This window comes from Mus musculus, chromosome X (genome assembly GCF_000001635.26).
Source record: "Mus musculus strain C57BL/6J chromosome X, GRCm38.p6 C57BL/6J".
In the NCBI taxonomy this organism is placed as follows: Eukaryota; Metazoa; Chordata; class Mammalia; order Rodentia; family Muridae; genus Mus; species Mus musculus.
Window position 1 is genome coordinate 109,471,595 of NC_000086.7, and position 25,765 is coordinate 109,497,359.

Sequence of the window (25,765 nt, forward strand, 5' to 3'; positions counted from 1 at the left end):
AACATTATGTTAAATGAAAACTATTTACAGAATTACTATATGTATAAAGTTCTGTGTATATAAAATAGCAAATAAATACATGTAGAGATAGAAACTGATTTTTTTAACAATGAAAAGCAAGTTTAGAAATATTTCTAATGTGTATGAGTTTCATTTAGGGATGATAAAAATTGCTAAAATTTAGAATTTGATGATGATCATGTAATATGCCTTTATTATGACTTCTTCCTTCCTTCCTTCTTTCTTTCTTTCTTTCTTTCTTTCTTTCTTTCTTTCTTTCTTTCTTTCTTTCTTTCTTTCCTTATTCTGTTTTATTTTTAGACAGGGTTTCTTTGTGTAGCCCTACCTCTCCAGGACTCACTCTGGCCATCGTTGACCTCACAAAAATCTGATTGCTGAGAGTATAATCATGTTGCCACTGCTGGCTGTTACTCTGTCTTTATTATTGATGCTGAATTAAAACATTTAAGTGACAGAATTTGTGACATATGACTTATATGTTAGTAAAATAAAATACTACTTGTAATTCTCATATTATATAATCTACATTACTTGGCTTTATCTTTACCAGTCTCACATCTAACTGAGGGCTAATTCCCAAAATATATAAAGAACTCAAGAACTAGACATCAGTATGACAAATAACTCAATTAAAATGTGGTACAGAGAATTCTCAAATGAGGGATCACAAATGGCTGAGAAACATTTAAAGAAATGTTCAACATCTTTAGCCATCAGGGAAATGCAAATTAAAAGTACTTTGAAATTTCATCTTAACATCTGTCAGAATAGATAAGATAAATAAAGAAACACAAGTGACAGCCATGCTGGTGAGGATGTAGAACAAGTGGAACACTCCTCTATTACAAGCAGGATTGCAAACTTGTACAGACACTTTGGAAATCAATATGAAGATATCACAGAAAATTGTGAATCAATCTGTCTCAAGAGCCAGCTATACCATTTCTGGGCATATACCCAAAAGATGATCTTTTCTACCAGATGGTCACTTGCTCCACTATGTTTATAGCAGCTTGATTTGTAATAGCCAGAAATTAGAAACAATCTCAGTTGAAGAATGGATAAATAAAATGTCATATGTGCACAATGTTTTTAACTCAGCTGTTAAAAACAAAGACAACATGAAATTTGCAGGCAAATAAATAGAACTAGAGAAAAAAATCATCTTGAGTGAGGTAACTTAGACCCAGAAAGACACTTATGGTACCTGCTCACATATAAGTGGATATTAGCTCTAAAGTTAAGGGTGACCATGCTGCAATTCACAGACCCAGAGAGGTGTCTGTGAATGTCAAGGGGGGCTCAAGGAGGGATGCATGAATCTTACTGGGAAGAGGAAATAGAATAGACATTGTGGATGAATGGGTGTGCATTCTTGCTTGGTGGATGGGTGGGTAGGTATTGGAACAAGAGAGATATGTTGGGTGGAGGATGGAGGGAGAAAGTACTAGAAAAGACAATAGGAATTGAGGTACCATCTCTAGGACAAGTTAGAAACACAGTGCAATGGAAACTCCCAGGAATCTTCAAGGATAACCCTAGTTAAAACTCCTGACAATGAGGAGTATGGGGCCTGAACTGGCCATCTTCTATAACCCAGCATGATTTCCAGTGGAAGGAAGTTCATAAAATCTTTGACCTACAATTTGTTCTGCCTACAAGTTGTCCTGGGATGAAGGTAGCTGGGATAAAGGAGTGACCAACCAATAACTGGTCCACGTTGCAACCCATGCCATGAGAGCAAGAGTCCACTTCCAGGACCCAGAGGAAGAATATCCCCAAGACCAAGGTTAGAAAATGATTCCTACTGATATTCTGCTATACTCATAGATTAATAAATATCCCAATTGCCATAAGAAAAGCTTTACCCAGCAACTGATGGAAACAGATGCTGAGACTCACAGAGCTTCAGGAATCCTTCCAAAGAGGGGAAGAAGAATTGTAGAAGCCAGAGGGGTCAAGACAAGAAAACCTACATAATCAATCCACCATGGCTCCAAGGGGCTTGTAGAGACTGAACTGAAAACTAGAGAGCTTGCATAGGACTGTTCTAGGCTCTCTAAATATATGTTACAGTTTTCTATCTTAGTATTCTTGTGGGACTCTTAAGAGTAGGACCAGGGGTTTTCTCTGACTCTTTTGTTTGCTTTAGGGAACTCTTTCTTCTCCAGGGTTGCCACATCCAGCATTAATAGGAAGGGAGGTACCTACTCTTATTCAGGTTGATGTACAATGGATGATTCTTATCCATGGGAGGCCTGCTTTTTTTCTGAAGAGAAGTGGATGGGAGGCAGGTAGAAGGGAGGTGGAGGGGAGGGACTAGTTAGAAAGGAGGGAGGGCAAACTGAAGTCAGGATGTAAAGAAAGAGGGGGAGAGAACTGGACAGCTTCTGGGACAGGCAGAAGCACAGAGCCGCTGAGGCAGCACCCTTGGCGGGCCGCAGACAGCCGGCCACCATCCGGACCAGAGGGCAGGTGTCTGCCTGGCTCGGGAGGCAGCCTCAGCCTCAGGAGCAGCGGTCGCCATCTTGGTTCCGGTACTCCCTGGAACTTAGGAATTTAGTCTGCACAGGTGAGAGTCTGCACCACAGAAGCTGACAGCTTCTGGGAACTGCCAAAGCAACACAGCTTCTGAGAAAGGCCCTGTTTTGGGCCTTCTTCTTCGGCACACCTTCCCTGTAAGAGAGCTTGCCAACAGAGAGTGCACTGAGCACTGAAACTCAGAGGAGAGAATCTGTCTCCCAGGTCTGCTGATAGACTGTAAAAGAATCACCAGAAGAACAATCTCTAAACAGAGTCAACTATAACTACTAATTCCAGAGATTACCAGATGGTGAAAGGTAAACGTAGGAATCTTACTAACAGGAACCAAGACCACTCACCATCATCAGAACCCAGCACTCCCACTTCGTCCAGTCCAGGACACCCCAACACACCCGAAAACCTAGACCTAGATTTAAAAGCATATCTCATGATGATGGTAGAGGACATCAAGAAGGACTTTAATAAATCACTTAAAGAAATACAGGAGAACACTGCTAAAGAGTTACAAGTCCTTAAAGAAAAACAGGAAAACACAATCAAACAGGTAGAAGTCCTTACAGAAAAAGAGGAAAAAAACATACAAACAGGTGATGGAAATGAACAAAACCATACTAGACCTAAAAAGGGAAGTAGACACAATAAAGAAAACTCAAAGTGAGGCAACACTGGAGATAGAAACCCTAGGAAAGAAATCTGGAACCATAGATTTGAGCATCAGCAACAGAATACAAGAGATGGAAGAGAGAATCTCAGGTGCAGATGATTCCATAGAGAACATCAGCACAACAATCAAAGAAAATGGAAAATGCAAAAAGATCCTAACTCAAAATATCCAGGAAATCCAGGACACAATGAGAAGACCAAACCTACGGATAATAGGAGTGGATGAGAATGAAGATTTTCAACTCAAAGGACCAGCAAACATCTTCAACAAAATTATTGAAGAAAACTTCCCAAATCTAAAGAAAGAGATGCCTATGAACATACAAGAAGCCTACAGAACTCCAAATAGACTGGACCAGAAAAGAACTTCCTCCCGACACATAATAATCAGAACAACAAATGCACTAAATAAAGATAGAATACTAAAAGCAGTAAGGGAAAAAGGTCAAGTAACATATAAAGGCAAGCCTATCAGAATTACACCAGATTTTTCACCAGAGACTATGAAAGCCAGAAGAGCCTGGACAGATGTTATACAGACACTAAGAGAACACAAATTCCAGCCCAGGCTACTATACCCAGCCAAACTCTCAATTACCATAGATGGAGAAACCAAAGTATTCCATGACAAAACCAAATTCACACATTATCTCTCCACGAATCCAGCCCTTCAAAGGATAATAATAGAAGAAAACCAATACAAGAACGGGAACAACGCCCTAGAAAAAACAGGAAGGTAATCCCTCAACAAACCTAAAAGAAGACAGCCACAAGAACAGAATGCCAACTTTAACACCAAAAATAACAGGAAGCAACAATTACTTTTCCTTAATATCTCTTAACATCAATGGTCTCAACTCCCCAATAAAAAGACATAGACTAACAAACTGGCTACACAAACAAGACCCAACATTTTGCTGCTTATAGGAAACACATCTCAGAGAAAAAGATAGACACTACCTCAGAATGAAAGGCTGGAAAACAATTTTCCAAGCAAATGGTATGAAGAAACAAGCTGGAGTAGCCATCCTAATATCTGATAAGATTGACTTCCAACCCAAAGTCATCAAAAAAGACAAGGAGGGGCACTTCGTTCTCATCAAAGGTAAAATCCTCCAAGAGGAACTCTCAATTCTGAATATCTATGCTCCAAATACAAGGGCAGCCACATTCATTAAAGAAACTTTAGTAAAGCTCAAAGCACACATTGCACCTCACACAATAATAGTGGGAGACTTCAACACACCACTTTCACCAATGGACAGATCATGGAAACAGAAACTAAACAGGGACACACTGAAACTAACAGAAGTGATGAAACAAATGGATCTGACAGATATCTACAGAACATTTTATCCTAAAACAAAAGGATATACCTTCTTCTCAGCACCTCATGGTACCTTTTCCAAAATTGACCATATAATAGGTCACAAAACAGGCCTCAACAGATTCAAAAATATTGAAATTGTCCCATGTATCCTATCAGATCACCATGCACTAAGGCTGATCTTCAATAACAAAAAAAAAAAAAATAATAGAAAGCCAACACTCACGTGGAAACTGAACAACACTCTTCTCAATGATACCTTGGTCAAGGAAGGAATAAAGAAAGAAATTAAAGACTTTTTAGAGTTTAATGAAAATGAAGCCACAACGTACCCAAACCTTTGGGACACAATGAAAGCATTTCTAAGAAGGAAACTCATAGCTCTGAGTGCCTCCAAGAAGAAACGGGAGAGAGCACATACTAGCAGCTTGACAACACATCTAAAAGCTCTAGAAAAAAAGGAAGCAAATTCACCCAAGAGGAGTAGACGGCAGGAAATAATCAAACTCAGGGGTGAAATTAACCAACTGGAAACAAGAAGAACTATTCAAAGAATTAACCAAACGAGGAGTTGGTTCTTTGAGAAAATCAACAAGATAGATAAACCCTTAGCTAGACTCACTAGAGGGCACAGGGACAAAATCCAAATTAACAAAATCAGAACTGAAAAGGGAGACATAACAACAGATCCTGAAGAAATCCAAAACACCATCAGATCCTTCTACAAAAGGCTATACTCAACAAAACTGGAAAACCTGGACGAAATGGACAAATTTCTGGACAGATACCAGGTACCAAAGTTGAATCAGGATCAAGGTGACCTTCTAAACAGTCCCATATCCCCTAAAGAAACAGAAGCAGTTATAAATAGTCTCCCAGCCCAAAAAAGCCCAGGACCAGACAGGTTTAGTGCAGAGTTCTATCAGACCTTCAAAGAAGATCTAATTCCATTTCTGCACAAACTTTTTCACAAGATAGAAGTAGAAGGTACTCTACCCAACTCATTTTATGAAGCCACTATTACTCTGATACCTAAACCACAGAAAGATCCAACAAAGATAGAGAACTTCAGACCAATTTCTCTTATGAATATGGATGCAAAAATCCTCAATAAAATTCTCGCTATCCGAATCCAAGAACACATTAAAGCAATCATCCATCCTGACCAAGTAGGTTTTATTCCAGGGATGCAGGGATGGTTTAATATATGAAAACCCATCAATGTAATCCATTATATAAACAAACTCAAAGACAAAAACCACATGATCATCTCGTTAGATGCAGAAAAAGCATTTGACAAGATCCAACACCCATTCATGATAAAAGTGTTGGAAAGATCAGGAATTCAAGGCTCATACCTAAACATGATAAAAGCAATCTACAGCAAACCAGTAGCCAACATCAAAGTAAATGGAGAGAAGCTGGAAGCAATCCCACTAAAATCAGGGACTAGACAAGGCTGCCCACTTTCTCCCTACCTTTTCAACATAGTACTTGAAGTATTAGCCAGAGCAATTCGACAACAAAAGGAGATCAAGGGGATACAAATTGGAAAAGAGGAAGTCAAAATATCACTTTTTGCAGATGATATGATAGTATATATAAGTGACCCCAAAAATTCCACCAGAGAACTCCTAAACCTGATAAACAGCTTCGGTGAAGTAGCTGGATATAAAATAAACTCAAACAAGTCAATGGCCTTTCTCTATACAAAGAATCAACAGGCTGAGAAAGAAATTAGGGAAACAACACCCTTCTCAATAGTCACAAATAATATAAAATATCTTGGCGTGACTCTAACTAAGGAAGTGAAAGATCTGTATGATAAAAACTTCAAGTCTCTGAAGAAAGAAATTAAAGAAGATCTCAGAAGATGGAAGGATCTCCCATGCTCATGGATTGGCAGGATCAACATTGTAAAAATGGCTATCTTGCCAAAAGCAATCTACAGATTCAATGCAATCCCCATCAAAATTCCAACTCAATTCTTCTACGAATTAGAAGGAGCAATTTGCAAATTCATCTGGAATAAAAAAAAAACCTAGGATAGCAAAAACTCTTCTCAAGGATAAAAGAACCTCTGGTGGAATCACCATGCCTGACCTAAAGCTTTACTACAGAGCAATTGTGATAAAAACTGCATGGTACTGGTATAGAGACAGACAAGTAGACCAATGGAATAGAATTGAAGACCCAGAAATGAACCCACACACCTATGGTCACTTGATCTTCGACAAGGGAGCTAAAACCATCCAGTGGAAGAAAGACAGCATTTTCAACAATTGGTGCTGGCCCAACTCGTTGTTATCATGTAGAAGAATGCGAATCGATCCATACTTATCTCCTTGTACTAAAGTCAAATCTAAGTGGATCAAGGAACTTCACTTAAAAACTGAAACTTATAGAGGAGAAAGTGGGTAAAAGCCTTGAAGATTTGGGCACAGGGGAAAAATTCCTGAACAGAACAGCAATGGCTTGTGCTGTAAGATCGAGAATTGACAAATGGGACCTAATGAAACTCCAAAGTTTCTGCAAGGCAAAAGACACCGTCAATAAGACAAAAAGACCACCAACAGATTGGGAAAGGATCTTTACCTATCCTAAATCAGATAGGGGACTAATATCCAACATATATACAGAACTCAAGAAGGTGGACTTCAGAAAATCAAATAACCCCATTAAAAAATTGGGCTCAGAACTGAAAAAAGAATTCTCACCTGAGGAATACCGAATGGCAGAGAAGCACCTGAAAAAATGTTCAACATCCTTAATCATCAGGGAAATGCAAATCAAAACAACCCTGAGATTCCACCTCACACCAGTCAGAATGGCTAAGATCAAAAATTCAGGTGACAGCAGATGCTGGCGTGGATGTGGAGAAAGAGGAACACTCCTCCATTGTTGGTGGGATTGCAGGCTTGTACAACCACTCTGGAAATCAGTCTGGCGGTTCCTCAGAAAATTGGACATAGTACTACAGGAGGATCCAGCAATACCTCTCCTGGGCATATATCCAGAAGATGCCCCAACCGGTAAGAAGGTCACACATGCTCCACTATGTTCATAGTAGCCTTATTTATAATAGCCAGAAGCTGGAAAGAACCCAGATGCCTGTCAACAGAGGAATGGATATAGAAAATGTGGTACATCTACACAATGGAGTACTACTCAGCTATTTAAAAGAATGAATTTATGAAATTCCTAGGCAAATGGATGGACCTGGAGGGCATCATCCTGAGTGAGGTAACACATTCACAAAGGAACTCACACAATATGTACTCACTGATAAGTGGATATTAGCCCCAAACCTAGGATACCCAAGATATAAGATACAATTTCCTAAACACATGAAAGTCAAGAAAAATGAAGATTGAAGTGTGGACACTATGCCCCTCCTTAGAAGTGGGAACAAAACACCCTTGGAAGGAGTTACAGAGACAAAGTTTGGAGCTGAGATGAAAGGATGGACAATGTAGAGACTGCCATATCCAGGGATCCACCCCATAATCAGCATCCAAACGCTGACACCATTGCATACACTAGCAAGATTTTATCGAAAGGACCCAGATGTAGCTGTCTCTTGTGAGACTATGCCGGGGCCTAGCAAACACAGAAGTGGATGCTCACAGTCAGCTAATGGATGGATCACAGGGCTCCCAATGGAGGAGCTAGAGAAAGTACCCAAGGAGCTAAAGGGATCTGCAACCCTATAGGTGGAACAACATTATGAACTAACCAGTACCCCGGAGCTCTTGACTCTAGCTGCATATGTATCAAAAGATGGCCTAGTCGGCCATCACTGGAAAGAGAGGCCCATTGGACATGCAAACTTTATATGCCCCAGTACAGGGGAACGCCAGGGCCAAAAAGGGGGAGTGGGTGGGTAGGGGAGTGGGGGTGGGTGGGTATGGGGGACTTTTGGTATAGCATTGGAAATGTAAATGAGCTAAATACCTAATAAAAATTAAAAAAAAAAAGAAAGAGGGGAAAGAAAGAAAATGAATGTACAAAAACATTGATTATCATCTTAATTTTTTGCTAGAGTAGTAATAATGATTCCTAGTTGAGTTGTTAGAGTTCATTGCATGCTCTGTACAGTCTGACCTTATTTGATACATGATTTGCAAGTAATTCATCCAATTTAATGCTATTTTCTTTACTGACTTGATAGTTTATTTTTGATAAATTTAAACACATTAATTTTTCTCTAATCCAATTTATCTGCATTATCACACCATTCCTTTGCATGTCTAGTATCTGTCATCACATTCAAGACATACTATATTTGCCTACTATAGATAGTCTGGATATACTGTCTTCTTTTTAAAAGATTTATTAGTTATTCGTGTGTGTGTGTGTGTGTGTGTGTGTGTGTGTGTGTGTGTGTGTGTACCTGCATGTGGATATCCATGGAAGCTACAAGAGAACATCAGACCCCACTGAAGCTAAAGTTACAAAGGGTTTTGAGGGGGCAACTTATATCTTAGTATCTACTAAGAATTAACTAGGATCTTTAAGAAAAGCAGAAAAACAACTTCTAAGCAAGCTCTTCAGTTCCTATTGTCTTCTTTAGAAGAATATTGTTTTGGGAGATTGTTCTATCATATATATTGTGTGTGTGTGTGTGTATTCATTGAATTTTGGTATAATACAGATTTTATCTTTTTAAAAAATGAGATTATAACATAATTACATTATTTCTTTCTTCCCTTTATTCTAACATTCCCTTTTACTTATGACTCTCACACACTCTTTCAAATTCATGGCCTCATTTTTAAAAAATTTATGTTATACAAATGTATGTGTGTTTGTGTATGTGTGTATGCATGTGTGCATGTGTAGTCCTTGTACATAAGTACAATCTGTTCTGTCCATATAATGTTACTTGTATTTTTATATTTTCAGGAGGGACCATTTGACATTGGATATGAAATTAGTGTGTACTTCCCTGAGGAAGGATGTTTTTCCAGCTTTCACGTTCTTTAGATACCTGTAGTTATTTGTGTAGGCTTGAGGCTTTTCTGAGCTTTTCCTCTTTCTTATTAACATGCTTATTGGTGCCTTCATTTTTCTGGTCATGCTTAAGTAGCCATTTTAGTAAGATTTTATGGGCATAGCTCTGACATTTCTAGGAGACCCAATTTTACAATAAACTCCTTGTTCTTCTAGTTTCTACAATCTTTCTGCCTCCTCTTCCGTAATTATTTGAGTAGCATGTGTGACAGTTGTTTTGTGGATGATTCAGTTTCAACTGAATCATCCACAAGTCTTCTTTGTGATTGGTTTTAATTTTCTGCAATTATCTCCATATATTGCAAGTATAGTTCTCATGATGAGAATTGAGGACATATTGTTGGGTATAAGGGCAAATATTTAGAACATAGTTAAGAAAAACCCTGACTTAGTAAATTGGTGGTAATAGGTTTTTCTCTAAGATCCATGACCTCACTAGCTATAGGAAGCTGGCTGAGTTTCCAGTATCTAGTATAATTTCCCTGTTGTTGAGGATGTCTCAAGTCCAATTAGAGAACTGTTGGTTACCACCAGTGTCTGCACACTACAACTCCATTTGAAGGGTGGTATGCCAGTCTGGCTATTGTTTTCATGTGGTTCATGGGTAGGACCATTGGTTACTTCCCTCCTTCTGGTGCTTAGTACTCAGGGAGGAGGCGGCTTTCAGGTCAGGTGAAGATTTGGGCTTCTGGGCTTAGTGCAATGGTGTCTTTAAAAATCCTGACTTATCTTTCACCTCTGGGATGAGGGGAGGGCAACCAAAAGCAATAACAATAGTCTGTAGTGTTTTGGCAGTCTATTGGACAACCCTGACCAACCACACAAAAGAAGGTTTCTCAGCATGCATTGGTTTTTATACAGTTCACTTTTTGAGGTACAATGTTTCTGCTCTTAAGTATCTCCTTTAGTCATTTATCTACTTGCTATAGTTCATAAATTTACCCTTTTAAAGCTAACAACCACCATTGTTTCACTTTTCTTTGGTTTAATTCTATATCAGATGCTTTCTTTGTTATAACATCGTCATATGCATACATATTCTTATTAAATGAACATAAATCTATTTGATACTCACTAATTAGTCCCTTTTTTATTCCCCATGGTAGATTACATTTTATTAGTGTTTGTGAGCTTTATATTTTTTGATACATAAGTTAGATTGATATAGTTGACATGCCTATAGTTTATATGCCTATAAATCAAACCTAATGAGGATACAGTATTCTAAATGGAGTTGGAATAGACTTGTCAAAGGACAGACACTGAAATGTCTTGCTGTTAACAACATACATTTTTAAACCATAGATAAATCTTAATTCTTCTCTTGATGCAAATTATAAAAACATTTGATGTAGCAAATTAATTTAATATTCACAAAGCAGTAATAATCAATTCAATTGGAATTCGTTGGTAATTTTAAGTGGAGACAAATGTCTACTTATTATAAAGTATTACTGCTAACTAGAAAACACTTTAAGATAAGTGGTCACTCCATTAACATATCTAACATTCTCAGTATATCATTAATCATGACAAGACACTGGTATTAACATTGATATAATGACACTTCCATTATAATACCATGGTTTTGCATGGACTTCTAGAATCGGAGAGCATTACTATTTGAGAAGCCCATAGACATTTTCTGTTATAACTTCCTACTTGATTGATGTATGACTCTCCTCAATAATATGTTGACAAGTAGCCATCAAATCTATTCTCCAATACTTCCATAGAAGATAGTTTAGGTTCTTTCACCATGCATATTATTATAATAGCTGACAGTTAATATTACAGCCTTAGTTTTCTGAGCAGAAATCAATCTTACTGACACTTCTGACCATGAGTCCTCGTACTGTGTTTCACAGCCACATAAGTGAGTTACTTGTCAAGGAAGTCACTAATCAGTGTTATCATATGCTTTTCCTCATTCTCACCCTACCATGTATTCTTATTCTTCAGTATCTTAATTTCATTCCATTGTCTGTAGCAATTTTATTCTCATTCTGTTATTGATTGAGATATCTTTAGGGAGAGTGATCTGTCTATCCTTAAAATCTCTCAAATACCAAAGTATCTCATATATGACTTCAGGCTTTTTAAGGGGATGCAGCTGTATTCGTGTTCTGTTTGTGCAACTTCAAATGAAATTAATTCTTAAGGTTGCTTAACACAAATGCTTATATAGCGCATGGTCAATTCCATAAGGTACCTTACTATTAAATTACTCGATTTTTCCATGTGTTTTTGTGATTCTGTGTGGTACACCTGGCATTATTTTTCTGCACTTAAATGCATATTTTAAATTATTTTTTTAATTTTGAGAATTTCAATAAAGATTGATTTTTTTCAATTGGATTTTTTGTAAAAGGCTAACAGCACATGAACAGTGCCTGCACTGTTTTTGTACAAGCCCTTTTAAGTGCATATTATGGTTTCCAGTTTGGTCTTTTTATGGAGTTCTGGAGTGTGCAAATGAGTGGGTCTCTGACTCTTCTGCCATGTTTTCACTCTTTTCCTTCTGTTTACAGTTAACTTTAAAAAATAATTGAAAATGCTTATATTTATCCATATTAAATTTCATTGTGCTAGGTATAATGAATTGTTGGGATCTTTTGACATCATGATTCTTCCATCTTATTTATGGACCATATTGAACATTCAAGCAGCTAACTCATTTCAACAGAATTCGGTATGTCTAGTGAGTTATGGTTTTCAAGAGATTCTCATAGTCTTTTGTTTTAGGTTTTATAAGGCTTATTCTCAAATAAAAGCAGAAGGGTTATCAGTCAACACCATCTTTTTCGCTCCCACAGGTTATGTCCAGAAAGGTGTTTCTAGGGGCTAACAGCTGTTTGCAGGTTAGAAATGTGAACTTCAGTGCCTGGTTTCCTGCTGAAAACACAGACTGGGATCTTACCTGTCCATAAGACTTCTGCACCAAGCCACACAGGTCTCTATGTTACTTTGGTTTTCTGGCCATGTGAGTTACACTGTCAGATTTTGTTTATTGGATATTTTCTTTATTACATATCAAATGTTGTTCCCTTTCTTGGTCCCCCGAAACCCCTTATTCCATCACCTCTGACCCTGCTTCTGTGAGGGTATTCCTCCACCCAACCATGCAATCCTGCCTACCTGCCCTCGAATTCCCCTACACTGGGGCATCAAACCTTTACAGGACAAAGGTCCTCTCCTCCCATTGATGCCCAACAAGGTCATCCTCAGCTTCATATGCAGCTGGAGCCATGAGTCCTACCATGTGTACTCCTTGGTTGGTGGTTTAGTCACTGGGAGCTCTGGGGGACCTAGTTGGTTTATACTGTTCTTCTTATGGGGTTACAAATTCCTTCAGCTCCTTCAGTCCTTTCTCTAACTCCTCCATTGGGGACCCTGTGCTCAGTCCAATGGTTGGCTGCCAGTAACTGTCTCCGTATTTGTCAGACTCTCAGGAGAGAGCCATATCAGGCTCCTGTCAGCATGCACTTCTGGGCATCCACAATAGTGTCTGGGTTTGGTGACTGTATTTGGGATGAATCCCCAGGTGGGGCAATGTCTGTATGGCCTTTCCTTCAGTCTCTGCTTCAACTTTTGTCTCTGTATTTGCTCCCGTTCATATTTTGTTACCGTTTCTAATAAGGACCAAAGCACCCACACTTTGGTCTTCTCTCTTCTTGAGCTTCATGTGGTTTGTGAATTGTATCCTGGGTATCCCAAGCTTTGGGGCTAATATCCACTTATCAGTGGTCCACCCATTTGCCTAAGAATTTAATGAATTCATTGTTTTTTTAATAGCGGAGTAGTGCTCCATTGTGTAAATGTACCACGTTTTTGTTTGTTTGTTTGTTTTTGTTTTTGTTTTATCCATTCCTCTGTTGAAGGGTATCTAGTTTCTTTAAAGCTCCTGGCAGTTATAAATAAGACTGCTGTGAACATAAAGGAGAATATATCCTTGTTATATGTTGGAACGTCTTCCGGCTATATTCCCAAGAGTGGCATAGCTGGGTCCTCAGGTAATACTATGTCCAATTTTCTATGTCTAATTTATTAAGTGCAGAGTAGTTGTACCAGCTTACAATCTCACCAAAAATGGAGGAGTGTTCTTCTTTCTCCACATCCTCACCAGCAGCTGCTGTCACCTGAGTTGTTTTGTTTGTTTGTTTGTTTGTTTGTTTGTTTTTAAATCTTAGCCATTCTGACTGGTGTGAGGTGGAATCTTAGGGTTGTTTTGATTTGTATTTCCCTTATGATTAAGGATGTTGAACATTTCTTTAGGGTGCTTCTCCAACATTTGATATTCCTTAGTTGAAAACTGTTTGTTTAGCTCTGTACTCCATTTTTAATAGGGTTTTTTTTTTTTTTTTTTTTTTTTGGTTCTCTAGATTCTAACTTCTTCAGTTCTTTGTATATATTGGATATTAGCCCTCTATCTGATGTAGGGTTGATAAAGATCTTTTCCCAATCTGTTGGTTGCCATTTTGTCCTATTGACAGTGTCCTTTTCCTTACAGAAACTTTGCAATTTTATGAGGTCCCATTTTTCAACACTTGATCTTAGAGTATAAGTCATTGGTGCTCTGTTAAATAAATTTTACCATGTGCCCATGTATTCTAGGCTCTTCCACACTTTCTCTTCTATTAGTTTCAGTGTATATGGTTTTATATGGAGGTCCTTGATCCACTTGGCCTCAAACTTTGTACAATGAGATAAGAATGGATCAATTTGTATTCTTCTGTGTGCTGACCTCCAGTTGATACAGCACCTTTTGTTGAAAATGCTGTCTTTTTTCCACTGGATGTTTTTTGCTCTTTTGTCAATTATCAAGTGACTATAGATATGTGAGTTCACTTCTGAGTCTTCAATTCTATTCCATTCATCATCCTGCCTGTCACTGTACTAACATCATACAGACTTTTTTTTCTTTCCACTATTGCTCTGCTATACAGGTTGAGGTCAGGAATGGTGATTCCACCAGAAGTTCTTTTATTGTTGGAATATTTTTTGATATCCCGTTTTTGTTTGTTTGTTTGTTTTGTGTTGTTTTGTTATTCCAACTTAATTTACGAATTGCTCTTTATAACTCTATGAAGAACTGAGTTGAATTTTGATGTGGATTGCACTGAATCTATAGATTTTTTTTGCAAGATGGCCATTTTGAATTTATTAATCCTGCCAATCCATAAGCATTGGTGATCTTTCCAGCTTCTAAGATCTTCTTTGGCTTCTTTCTTCACTTCTTCACTGATCAATTCTAAGAACACACTAAAATGATTATTCAACATAATCAAGTAGGCTTCTTCCCAGTGATGCAGGGATGGTTCAATACATGGAAATCCTTCAATGTAATTTACTATATAAACAAACTCAAAGAAAAAACCTACATGATCATTTAATTAGATGATGATAAAACATTTGACAGAAATGTTAAAAGTCTTGGAAAAATCAGGAATTGAAGACCCATACTTAAACATAATGAAACCAATGTACAGAAAACCAGTAGCCAACATCAAAATTAGTGGAGAGAAACTTGAAGCAATCCCACTAAAATCAGGGAATGGACAAGGCTGCCCATTCTCTTACTATCTATTCAATATAGTACTTGAACTTCTAACTAGAGCAATTAGACAACCAAAGGAGGTTAAAGGGATACAACTTGGAAAGGAAGGAGTCAAAATATCACTATTTGCAGATGATATGATAGTGTACTTAAGTGACCCCAAAAATTCCGCTAGAGAACTCCTAAACCCGATTTAAAAAAAAAAAAACCTTCAGTGAAGTAGCTGGATATAAAATTAACACAAATCAGTGGCCTTTCTCTACAGAAAGGTTACACAGGCTGAGAAAGAAATTAGGGAAATGACACCTTTCACAATAGTCACAAATATAAAATAACTTGGTGTGACTCTAACCAACAAGTGAAAGATCTCATATCCTTTTTAATTTGCCTAGTTTCTTAGTTGGATAGCACAATGAAAATTTTGTCATTATGATGTATTAGCAAAACTGGGGCCATGTTTTTTTTCTGTAATGTACTTTGAAAATATAATATTTTATTAATTCTTGAAAAGTTCAACACTGTATTGTAATCATTTCCACCCCTACTCTTCCCGTAACTCCTTCCAGATTCATTTCTCACTTATCCATATCCTTCCAACTTTGTATCATCTTTGTTTCCTTAATAATTTACTGGGTGCAATTGTAATGCTAATGTACTAATACATGTGGAGCCATATACTTCAGTGTGGTCAGGCTAGACAGGTCTGGTTTGCTCATGAACTCACTGCAGGTATGGCTGCCTGAACAAGACCTTAACAATGTACTTTTTTGAGAGTAGACATATTTTTACTTCCCTATTGCTAAAATTTATGTTCCTTTAAAAAACCCAGAATGTTGTGAATAGCCCTGGGGCTAACTATATTTGATGTTAATTCTGTTCTCCTGTGAGTGGTTGTGAACAATGAATGAGTCAGCACTCAGGTGATTTCCTGTAGACCTGCTTCCCACTTTAATTTTAAAATAAAGGAGAGCTGATGATTGGGTAGATAAAAGGGAAGGTGGAGCTGAAGAGGGGGGAGAGAGAAGAGAAAATTGGAAGAGGGAGAGGTCACAGGACAGGAGGAGGAAAAAGAAGCACATGGTCTGGAGAAATGGCTAGTTCAAAGGGGTCTCATAGAGATGGAAGATGGTAGTATAGTAGTAGATCTGCCCAATCTAGGCCCACAGCATATATTCTTATTAATTGTGTTGTGTTTTCATTGCCAGGGCATATTTGGGAGGAGATTTATGGCAACAGCAGAATTGCTCCTATCTAATGGAAATTCAGGGACAAAGCATGGAGCAGAGACAGAAGGAAAGGCATCTAGAGACCACCCCAATCTTTCTGTTTTCTCTCATTCGCCATGTTTATACCCTAGGTCCTATCCAGAATGTCCTTTGTCCTGTGATACTTAGAAGATGAGGCAATTCTTTTCTTTTGAGGTCAAAGTCAAATTTTACAGCTTCCAGAATTCCTTGTTTTAAATTCAAATTTCATCTTAGTCAGGTTGCATGACATCCATGGTACATTTTATGTCCCTTGGAAAGATTCCAGTTAATTATGGTGTCTTGGTTGTGTGTTTCTATCTGCATTTAAATTATAGTTTCTTAAAGCTGAAGTCTTAATAACCACAGTAACATTTACCGTAGGCTTTTAAAATGTATGGTGTGTGTCATGTAACCATTTTAAGTTAAATTCAAAGCTTATGACATGTCAGTGGTACCAATGCTCTAAGGAACACTGAAGATTTAAGATATTTGAATTCCAATTTCTACTGTTCGTAAGTGACCTCGTGTATGCATGTTATATTCATTTCTGTAGCCTAGTGGAATTATCTGGAAATAAAAGTATTTCATACTATTTATTTTAATTTCATCAGATATTTTTTAAAATTTATATATATGTAGATGATCAGAATTTAATTTGAAAGGTCTTAGAATAAAAAATAAGATGTTCTGTTTTTCTTTTTTGCCTTTAGTGAATCAGCCTCATCCTAAGCGCTGTATTCATGGATATCTCTTTCCAATGCAAATTGCTGTTGGACCTTTCTCACACCCATCCTTTGATGCAACTGCAGGTGAGTTTTGAAACACATTCCTACACATTGATGTGTGCACTTAATAAGAACTTTTGCAGGATTATTTAAATCAATGTTGTATGCTAGATTATATATTAAGTTGGTTATCTCTGTTTGTTTTCCAGATACAAAGTATTTCTTACTTAGCAATTTCTATCTATATATCTTATTGGTTTTAAGTGTAGAGAAAACATAAGGATACAGATATTTATTATCTTCTTGGTATACCATGTAAACTTCAGTGTAAATGTTTGAGTTTTTTACTCAAATGAATCAATATATTAGATATCACTAGTTCCATTTTATACATTATGAAAATGATGCTTACAACATTTGGAAGTAGAAGAAACATAGTATTCAGATTTTTAAAAATTTAAAGCATGTAATATTCTTTTTCTGTAATAAATGATATAGAATGAAAAGAAATACAAATGTCTCTGTAAAAACTAGTTCCTTCTATTTTTAAAACCAAATTATTATTATTCTCACCCATATTCTACTATTCCAACTTTCTAAATATATCCTCCCTCAAAGGCTTATTTTTTCTTTCTTCCTTTTCTTTTTTAAAATGTAAAGCCAGAACTAATATTTGATAAAATATATGACATTTGGCTTTCTGGACCCAAGTTATCTTCTTCAGATTCTAATTAGTGATTCACTTATTTGTATGCGTCTGGGCTAATCATTTAGTACTAGGTGTTCATCCATGACAAAACAAAACAAAACAAAACAAAACAAAACAAAACAAAACAAAACAAAACAAAACAAAAACCAAACTGCATCCCATTCCCTCAGCAACCATTGACAGATTGAGCAACAGCAGCTCTTCTTTTGGAAGGGTCCCTCACATTGACATGTCAACTGGAATTGTTTTGGCATTGTTTTTTTTGGGGGGGGGATTTTCATGTGGCCATGTTGTTGGGATTTATGGGAGAACCATTCCTGTCCTGTCTAGAAAAAAATATCATGCTCTTCCAATATTTCTGTGCCCTCATTTGTGATGTTCCTTGACATGTAGTGAGTGGGTTATAGATGTTAAGTTTTGGGATGGGCACCCTACAGATACTGTATCTTTGGATTTTGACTGGTTGTATATCTCTTCAGTAGTCTTCCTCTGGTTAAGAAAGCTTTTTTTTTTTTTTTTATGAAACTGAGAGCTGTATTTATCTATGGGTATAAAGATATGTATTTAAATGGCATTTGAAAACTATATTATTTTAGCAATCTGGCTATAGTAGGTTTTCCTCTAGTTGGCTGGGTAAACAGTACCAAGCATTGGTTACCTCCAACTGAGTGGGATTTGGGTCCATTTAGACAGCTCTTGACTGTCTGAGAGACCACATTTTCACTGGTGCCTCATTGGGGGATATTTTGGCTGTCTTGTCAGTGCTGTGGTACTCAGGCTTTATACCTGGATGAGGCTTTATAAACTTTTCTGACTTGGGAGATTATATAACAACTTGTGACTAAGAGTTAGTCTTCATAGAAGAGAATTCTAGATTAGTATCAGCTTGATTTATTTGTTTTCTGACCAAAGTGTATTGTGTCTTCAACAATGGGACCATACTTTCTCTTTTAGTTATTTTTCTGTTGAAGTGATAAAATGTTATGATCAAGCTAATTTAAAAAAGCAAGGGTTTATTAGGCTTATTGTTCACATTTTTAAAGTTTACAAAGGTGGATTAAAGATATGTTAATGGGAACAGACAACTGGAGGCTGACATCTTAAACTACAAGCATAATGCAGAAAGATTTAACTAGAAATAAAGTATTTTAATTCCCAAATCCTGCCTCCAGTGATATACTTATTCCATAAAAGATCATACTTCCTAAGCCTCCTCAAACAGGGCCACTAGCTTTTGGACTAAGTATTCAAATGTCTAATACTGTGGGATACTTTTCTCATTTAAATGTTCACATTTTTTTCTTTTGTATTCTTGCAGGCAGCCAAGAGCAATGGCAATGTTTATATGTTTTGAGAGTCCATTGTCACAGTGTGAGATAACTGCATTAAATCTACACACACACAAACACACAAACACACACACACACACACACACACACACACACACACACAAACACAGAGTGTGTGTGTGCACTAAATGTGTGTATTTAAATAAACTTGGAAAATATTTGGTTTCTTCATTGTTTTTCCAAGCATCCTCATTCTTAGTGATTTTCAAAACTTCTCTTTACTTCTGCAACTGTATTTTCCTCCCTCCCAAGTTAAGTTTTTCCTTCATTTTTCTGCCTTTTCTTCTCAAAATACCCATACTTTCCTATTTCCTTTGTAGAGCTCCAGGCTTCTAGCACTACAGGCTATATCCCCAAACCAAAGATTCAGATTTGGTATCCACAAAAAGGCATACAAGCATAAATTCTCTTTCTGGGTTTGCTTTACTTCTGTAAGTATGATATTTTTCCACTTGCATCTACTTACTTACAAATTTAAAGATTTCTTTTTTTAAAAATTTTTTATTAGATATTTTCTTCATTTACATTTCAAATGCTATCTTTTACCTTTCCCCTGCCATGCTCCCTAACCCACGCACTCCAAATTCCTGGCCCTGGCATTCCCCTGTACTGGGGCATATGATCTTTGCAAGACCAAGGGCCTGTCCTCCCAATGATGGCCTTCAACCTTGTCTAGTCCCTGATTTTAAAGGGATTGCTTCGAGTTTCTCTCCATTTAGTTTGATGTTGGCTACTGGTTTGATGTATATTGCTTTTACTATGTTTAGGTATGGGCCTTGGATTCCTGATTTTTCCAAGACTGTTATCATGGATGAGTGTTGGATTTTGGCAAATGCATTGTCAGCATCTATCAAGATGATCATGTGTTTTTTGTCTTTGATTTTGTTTATATAGTGGATTAATTTGATGGATTTCCGTATATTAAGCCATCCTTGCATCCCTAGAATGAAGCCTTGATCATGATGGATGATCTTTTTTTTTCTTTTATTTTGGGACAGAGCCTTACAGTTGGCTTGCCTAAAACTAACTCTATAATCCAAGCTTGCCTCACGCTTTTTTCATTTCCCAAGAGTTCAGTTCATTTTCTTTCTTTCTTTTTAATTAGGTATTTATTTCATTTACATTTCCAATGCTATCCCAAAAGTCCCCCACACGCTCCCCCACTCACTCCACCAAACACCCACTCCCACTTCTTGGCCCTGGCGTTCCCCTGTACTGAGGAATATAAAGTTTGCATGACCGATGGGCCTCTCTTTCCACTGATGGCCTACTAGGCCATCTTCTGATACATATGCAGCTAGAGACATGAGCTCTGGGGGGTACTGGTTAGTTCATATTGATGTTCCACCTATAAGGTTGCAGATCCCTTTAGCTCCTTGGTTACTTTCTCTAGCTCTTCCATTGGGGGCCCTGTGGTCCATCCAAGAGCTGACTATGAGCATCCACTTCTGTGTTTGCTAGGCCCCAGCATAGCCTCACAAGAGACAGCTATATCTGGGTCCTTTCATCAAAATCTTGCTAGTGTATGCAATGGTGTCAGCGATTGGAAGCTGATTATGGGATGGATCCCGGGATATGGCAGTCTCTAGATGGTCCATCCTTTCTTCTCAGCTCCAAACTTTGTCTCTGTAACTCCTTCCATGGATGTTTTGTTCCCAAATCTAAGAGGCAAAGTGTCCGTAATTTGTTCTTCGTTCTTCTTGAGTTTCAAATGTTTAGCAAATTGTATCTTATATCTTGGTTAATCTAAGTTTCTGGGCTAATATCCACTTATCAGTGAGTGCATATTGTGCGAGTTCTTTTGTGATTGGGTTACCTCACTCAGGATGATACCCTCCAGGTCCATCCATTTGCCTTGGAATTTCATAAATTCATTCTTTTAATAGCTGAGTAGTACTCCATTGTGTAAATGTACCACATTATTTTGTATCCATTCCTCTGTTGAGGAGCATCTAAGGCCCAGGAGAGGTATTGCAGGATTGTCTGGTAGTACTATGTTCAATTTTCTGAGGAACAACCAGACTGATTTCCTGAGTGGTTATACAAGCTTGCCATCCCACCAACAATGGAGGATTGTTCCTCTTTCTCCACATCCTTGCCAGCATCTGCTGTCACCTGAATTTTTGAACTTAGCCATTCTGATTGGTTTGAGGTGGAATCTTAGGGTTATTTTGATTTGCATTTCCCGGATGATTAATGATGTTGAACATATTTTCAGCTGCTTCTCAGCCATTCGGTATTCCTCAGGTGAGAATTCTTTGTTTAGCTCTGAGCCCCATTTTTTAATGGGGTTATTTGATTTTCTGGAGTCCACCTTCTTGAGTTCTTTATATATATTGGATATTAGTCCCCTATCTGATTTAGGATTTGTAAAGATATTTTCCCAATATGTTGGTGGCCTTTTTATCTTATTGATGATGTCTTTTGCCTTGCAGAAGCTTTGCAATTTTATGTGGTCCTATTTGTTGATTCTCGATCTTACAGCACAAGCCACTGCTGTTCTATTCAGGAATTTTTCCCCTGTACCCATATCTTCGAGGCTTTTCCCTACTTTCTCCTCTATAAGTTTCAGTGTCTCTGGTTTTATGTGGAGTTCCTTCATAAACTTAGATTTGACCTTAGTGCAAAGGGGACAGGAATGGATCAATTCGCATTCTTCTACATGATAACTGCCAGTTGTCTTTTTATTGGGGAGTTGAGACCATTGATAGTAAGAGATATCAAGGAAAAGTAATTTTTGCTTCCTATTATTATTATTTTTTTTGTTAAAGTTGGCATTCTGTTCTTGTGGCTGTCTTCTTTTACGTTTATTGAAGAATTACTTTCTTGCTTTTTCCAGGATGTGGTTTCTGTCCTTGTATTGTTTTTTTTTTTTTTTTTTTCTGTTATTATCTTTTGAAGGGCTGGATTCGTGGAAAGATAATGTATGAATTTAGTTCTGTTGTAAAATACTTTTGTTTCTCCATCTAAGGTAATTGAAAAATTGGCTGGGTATAGTAGCCTGGGCTGGCATTTGTGTTCTCTTAGTGTCTGTATAACATCTGTCCAGGATCTTCTGGCTTTCATAGTCTCTGGTGAAAAATCTGGTGTAATTCTGATAGGTTTGCCTTTATATGTTACTTGACCATTTTCCCTTACTGCTTTTAATATTCTATCTTTATTTAGTACATTTGTTTTTCTGATTATTATGGGTCAGGAGGAATTTCTTTTCTGGTCCAGTCTATTTGTAGTTCTGTAGGCTTCTTGTATGTTCATGGGCATCTCTTTCTTTAGGTTTGGGAAGTTTTCTTCTATAATTTTGTTGAAATATTTGCTGGCCATTTGAGTTGAAAATCTTCATTCTCATCTACTCCTATTATCCTTAGGTTTGGTCTTCTCATTGTGTCCTGGATTTCCTGCATGTTTTGAGTTAGGATCTTTTTGCATTTTCCATTTTCTTTGATTGTTGTGCTGATGCTCTCGATGGAATCTTCTGCACCTGAGATTCTCTCTTCCATCTCTTGTGTTCTGTTGCTGATGCTCACATCTATGTTTCTAGATTTCTTTTAGGGTTTCTTTCTCCAGTGTTGCCTCACTTTGGGTTTTCTTTATTGTGTCTACTTCCCTTTTTAGGTCTAGTATGTTTTTGTTCATTTACCTCACCTGTTTGGATGGGTTTTCCTGTTTTTCTATAAGGACTTGCAACTCTTTAGCAGTGTTCTCCTGTATTTCTTTAAGTGAGTTATTAAAGACCTTCTTGAGTTCTTCTACCATCATCATGAGATATGCCTTTAAATCTGGGTCTAGGTTTTCGGGGTGTGCTGGAGTGCCCTGGACTGACTGAGGTGGGAGTGTTCAGTTCTGATGATGGTGAGTGGTCTTGGTTTCTGTTAGTAAGATTCTTATGTCTGACTTTCGCCATCTGGTAAACTCTGGAGTCAGTTGTTATAGTTGTCTCTGTTTAGAGCTTGTTCCTCTCATGATTCTGTTATTCTCTACCAGCAGACATGGGAGACTAGCTCTCTCCTGAGTTTCAGTGGTCAGAGTACTCTCTGCAGGCAGGCTTTCCTCTTTCGGTGAAGGTGCACAGATATCTGGCCTTCAGACTTGCCTTCTGGCAGAAGATGAAGGCCCGAAACAGGACCTGTCCCAGAAGCTGTTAGCTTCCGTAGTCCACACTCTCACTTGTGCAGACTAGTGTCGGTGGAGTCCAGGAACAAAGATGTCTCCAGCATATGCTCTGGCAATTCCCTCCCGGGCTGGGCAGACACCTATCCTCTGGCAGGGAAGGTGCCCGGATATCTGGAGTCCAAAAAGGGGGTTGCCTCAGCAGCTCTGTGGCTCCTGCCTGTCCCAGAAGCTGTTAGCTTCTGTAGTTCACACTCTCACCTGTGCAGACTAGTCTCGGTGGAGTCTGGGAACCAAGATGTCTCCTGCAGATGCTCTGGCAGTTCCCTCCTGGGCCGGACTGGACACCTCTTCTCTGGCAGATAAGGTGCCCTGATGTCTGGAGGATCACGTTGATGTGTTCTTGTATTCGGTTAGCGAGAAATTTATTGAGTATTTTTGCATTGATATTCATAAGAGGAATTAATCTGAAGTTCTCTATCTTTGTTGGGTTGTTGTGTGGTTTAGGCATCAGAGTAATTGTAACTTCATAGAATGAATTGGGTAGAGTTCCTTTTGTTTCTCTTTCGTGGAATAGTTTGAGGAGAATTGGAATTAGGTCTTCTTTGAAGGTCTGATATAACACTGCACTAAACCCATCTGGTCCTGGGCTTCTTTTGGATGGGTGACTATTAATGAATGCTTCTATTTCTTTAGAGAATGTTGGCCTGTTTAGGTCATTAATCTGATCCTGATTTAACTTTGGTACCTGGTATCTGTCTAGAAATTTGTCCATTTCATTCAGGTTTTCCAGTTTTGTTGAGTACAGCCTTTTGTAGAAGGATCAGATGATGCTTTGAATTTCCTCATGTTCTTTTGTTATGTTTCCCTTTTCATTACTGATTTTGTTAATTAGGATACTGTCCCTGTGCCCTCTAGTTAGTCTGGCCAAGGGTTTATCTATATAGTTGATTTTTCTCAAAGAACTAGCTCCTGGTTTGGTTGATTCTTTGAATAGTTCTTTTTGTTTCCACTTTTTGATTTCAGCCCTGAGTTTGATTATTTCCTGCCATCTACTCCTCTTGGGTGAATTTGCTTACTTTAGTTCTAGAGCTTCTAGGTGTGCTTTCAGGCTGCTAGTGTATGCTCTCTTTAGTGTTTTTTGTTTGTTTGTTTGTATTTTGAAGCACTCAGAGCTATGAGTTTTCATCTTAGGACTGCTTTCATTGTGTCCCATAAGTTTGGGTATGTTGTGGCTTCATTTTCATTAAATTCTAAAAAGTCTTTAATTTCTTCCTATATTTCTTCCTTGACCAAGGTATCTCTGAGTAGTGTGTTCAGCTTCCTTGTGCATGTTGGCTTTCTATTATTTACATTGTTATTGAAGATTGGCCTTAGTCCCTGGTGATCTAATAGGATTCATGGGATAATTTCAATATTTTTATATATGTGGAGGCCTGCTTTGTGACCAATTATATGGTCAATTTTGGAGAAGGTGCCAGGAGGTGCTGAGAAGAAGCTATATCCTTTTTATTTCAGGATAAAACTGTTCTGCAGATATCTGTTAAATCCATTTGTTTTTATAACTTCTGTTAGTTTCAATGTGTCCCTGTTTAATTTCTGTTTCCAGGATTTGTCCATTGATGAGAGGGGGGCATTTGAACCTCCCACTCTTATTGTGTGAGGAGCAATGTGTGCTTTGAACTGTACTATAATTTCTTTAATGAATCTGGATGCCCTTGGTTTGGAGCATAGATATTCAGAACTGAGTGGTCAACTTGGAAGATTTTACCTTTGATGAATATTAAGTGCCCCTCCTTGTCTCTTTTGTTAACTTTGGGTTAGATGTCGATTTTATTTGATATTAGAATGGCTACTCTAGCTTGTTTCTTGGGATTATTTGCTTGGAAAATTGTTTTCCAGCCTTTCACTCTGGGGTAGTGTCTGTCTTTTTCCCTGAGTTGGGTTTCCTGTAAGCAGCAAAAAAGTTGGGTGGTGTTTGTTTAGCTAGTCTGTTAGTCTATGTCTTTTTCCTGGGGAATTGAGTCCATTGATATTAAGACATATTAAGGAAAAGTAATTGTTGCTTCCTGTTATTTTTGTTTTTAGAGTTGGGTATCTTTTCTTGTGTCTGTCTTCCTTTAGGTTTGTTGAAAGATTACTTTCTTGCTTTTTCTAAGGCATAATTTCCCTCCTTGTCTTGTTTTTTCTCCTTTATTATCCTTTGAAGGGCTGAATTAATGGAAATATATTTTGTGAATTTGGTTTTGTCATGGAATACTTTGGTTTCTCCATCTATGGTAATTGAGAGTTTTGCTGGATATAGTAGCCTGGGCTGGCATTTTTGTTCTATTAGGTCTGTATAACATCTGTCCAGATACTTCTGGCTTTCATAGTCTCTGGTGAGAAGTCTGGTGTAATTCTGATAGGCCTGCATTTATGTGTTACTTGACGTTTTTCCCTTACTGCTTTTAATATTCCACGTTTATTTAGTGCATTTGTTATTCTAATTATTATGTGTCGG

The 25,765-nt window shown here is 37.7% G+C and overlaps 1 protein-coding gene across 1 annotated transcript in view; it reads left to right on the forward strand.

The window, feature by feature from the left end:
- Positions 1-25,765, forward strand: part of Gm34521 (predicted gene, 34521) — a 113,335-nt gene that overhangs the window by 26,157 nt on the left and 61,413 nt on the right. Inside the window, exon 3 of the mRNA XM_006528371.2 lies at positions 17,083-17,181. Coding sequence (XP_006528434.1) covers positions 17,083-17,181 — 99 coding nt within the window. The remainder of the gene's footprint in view (positions 1-17,082; positions 17,182-25,765) is intronic.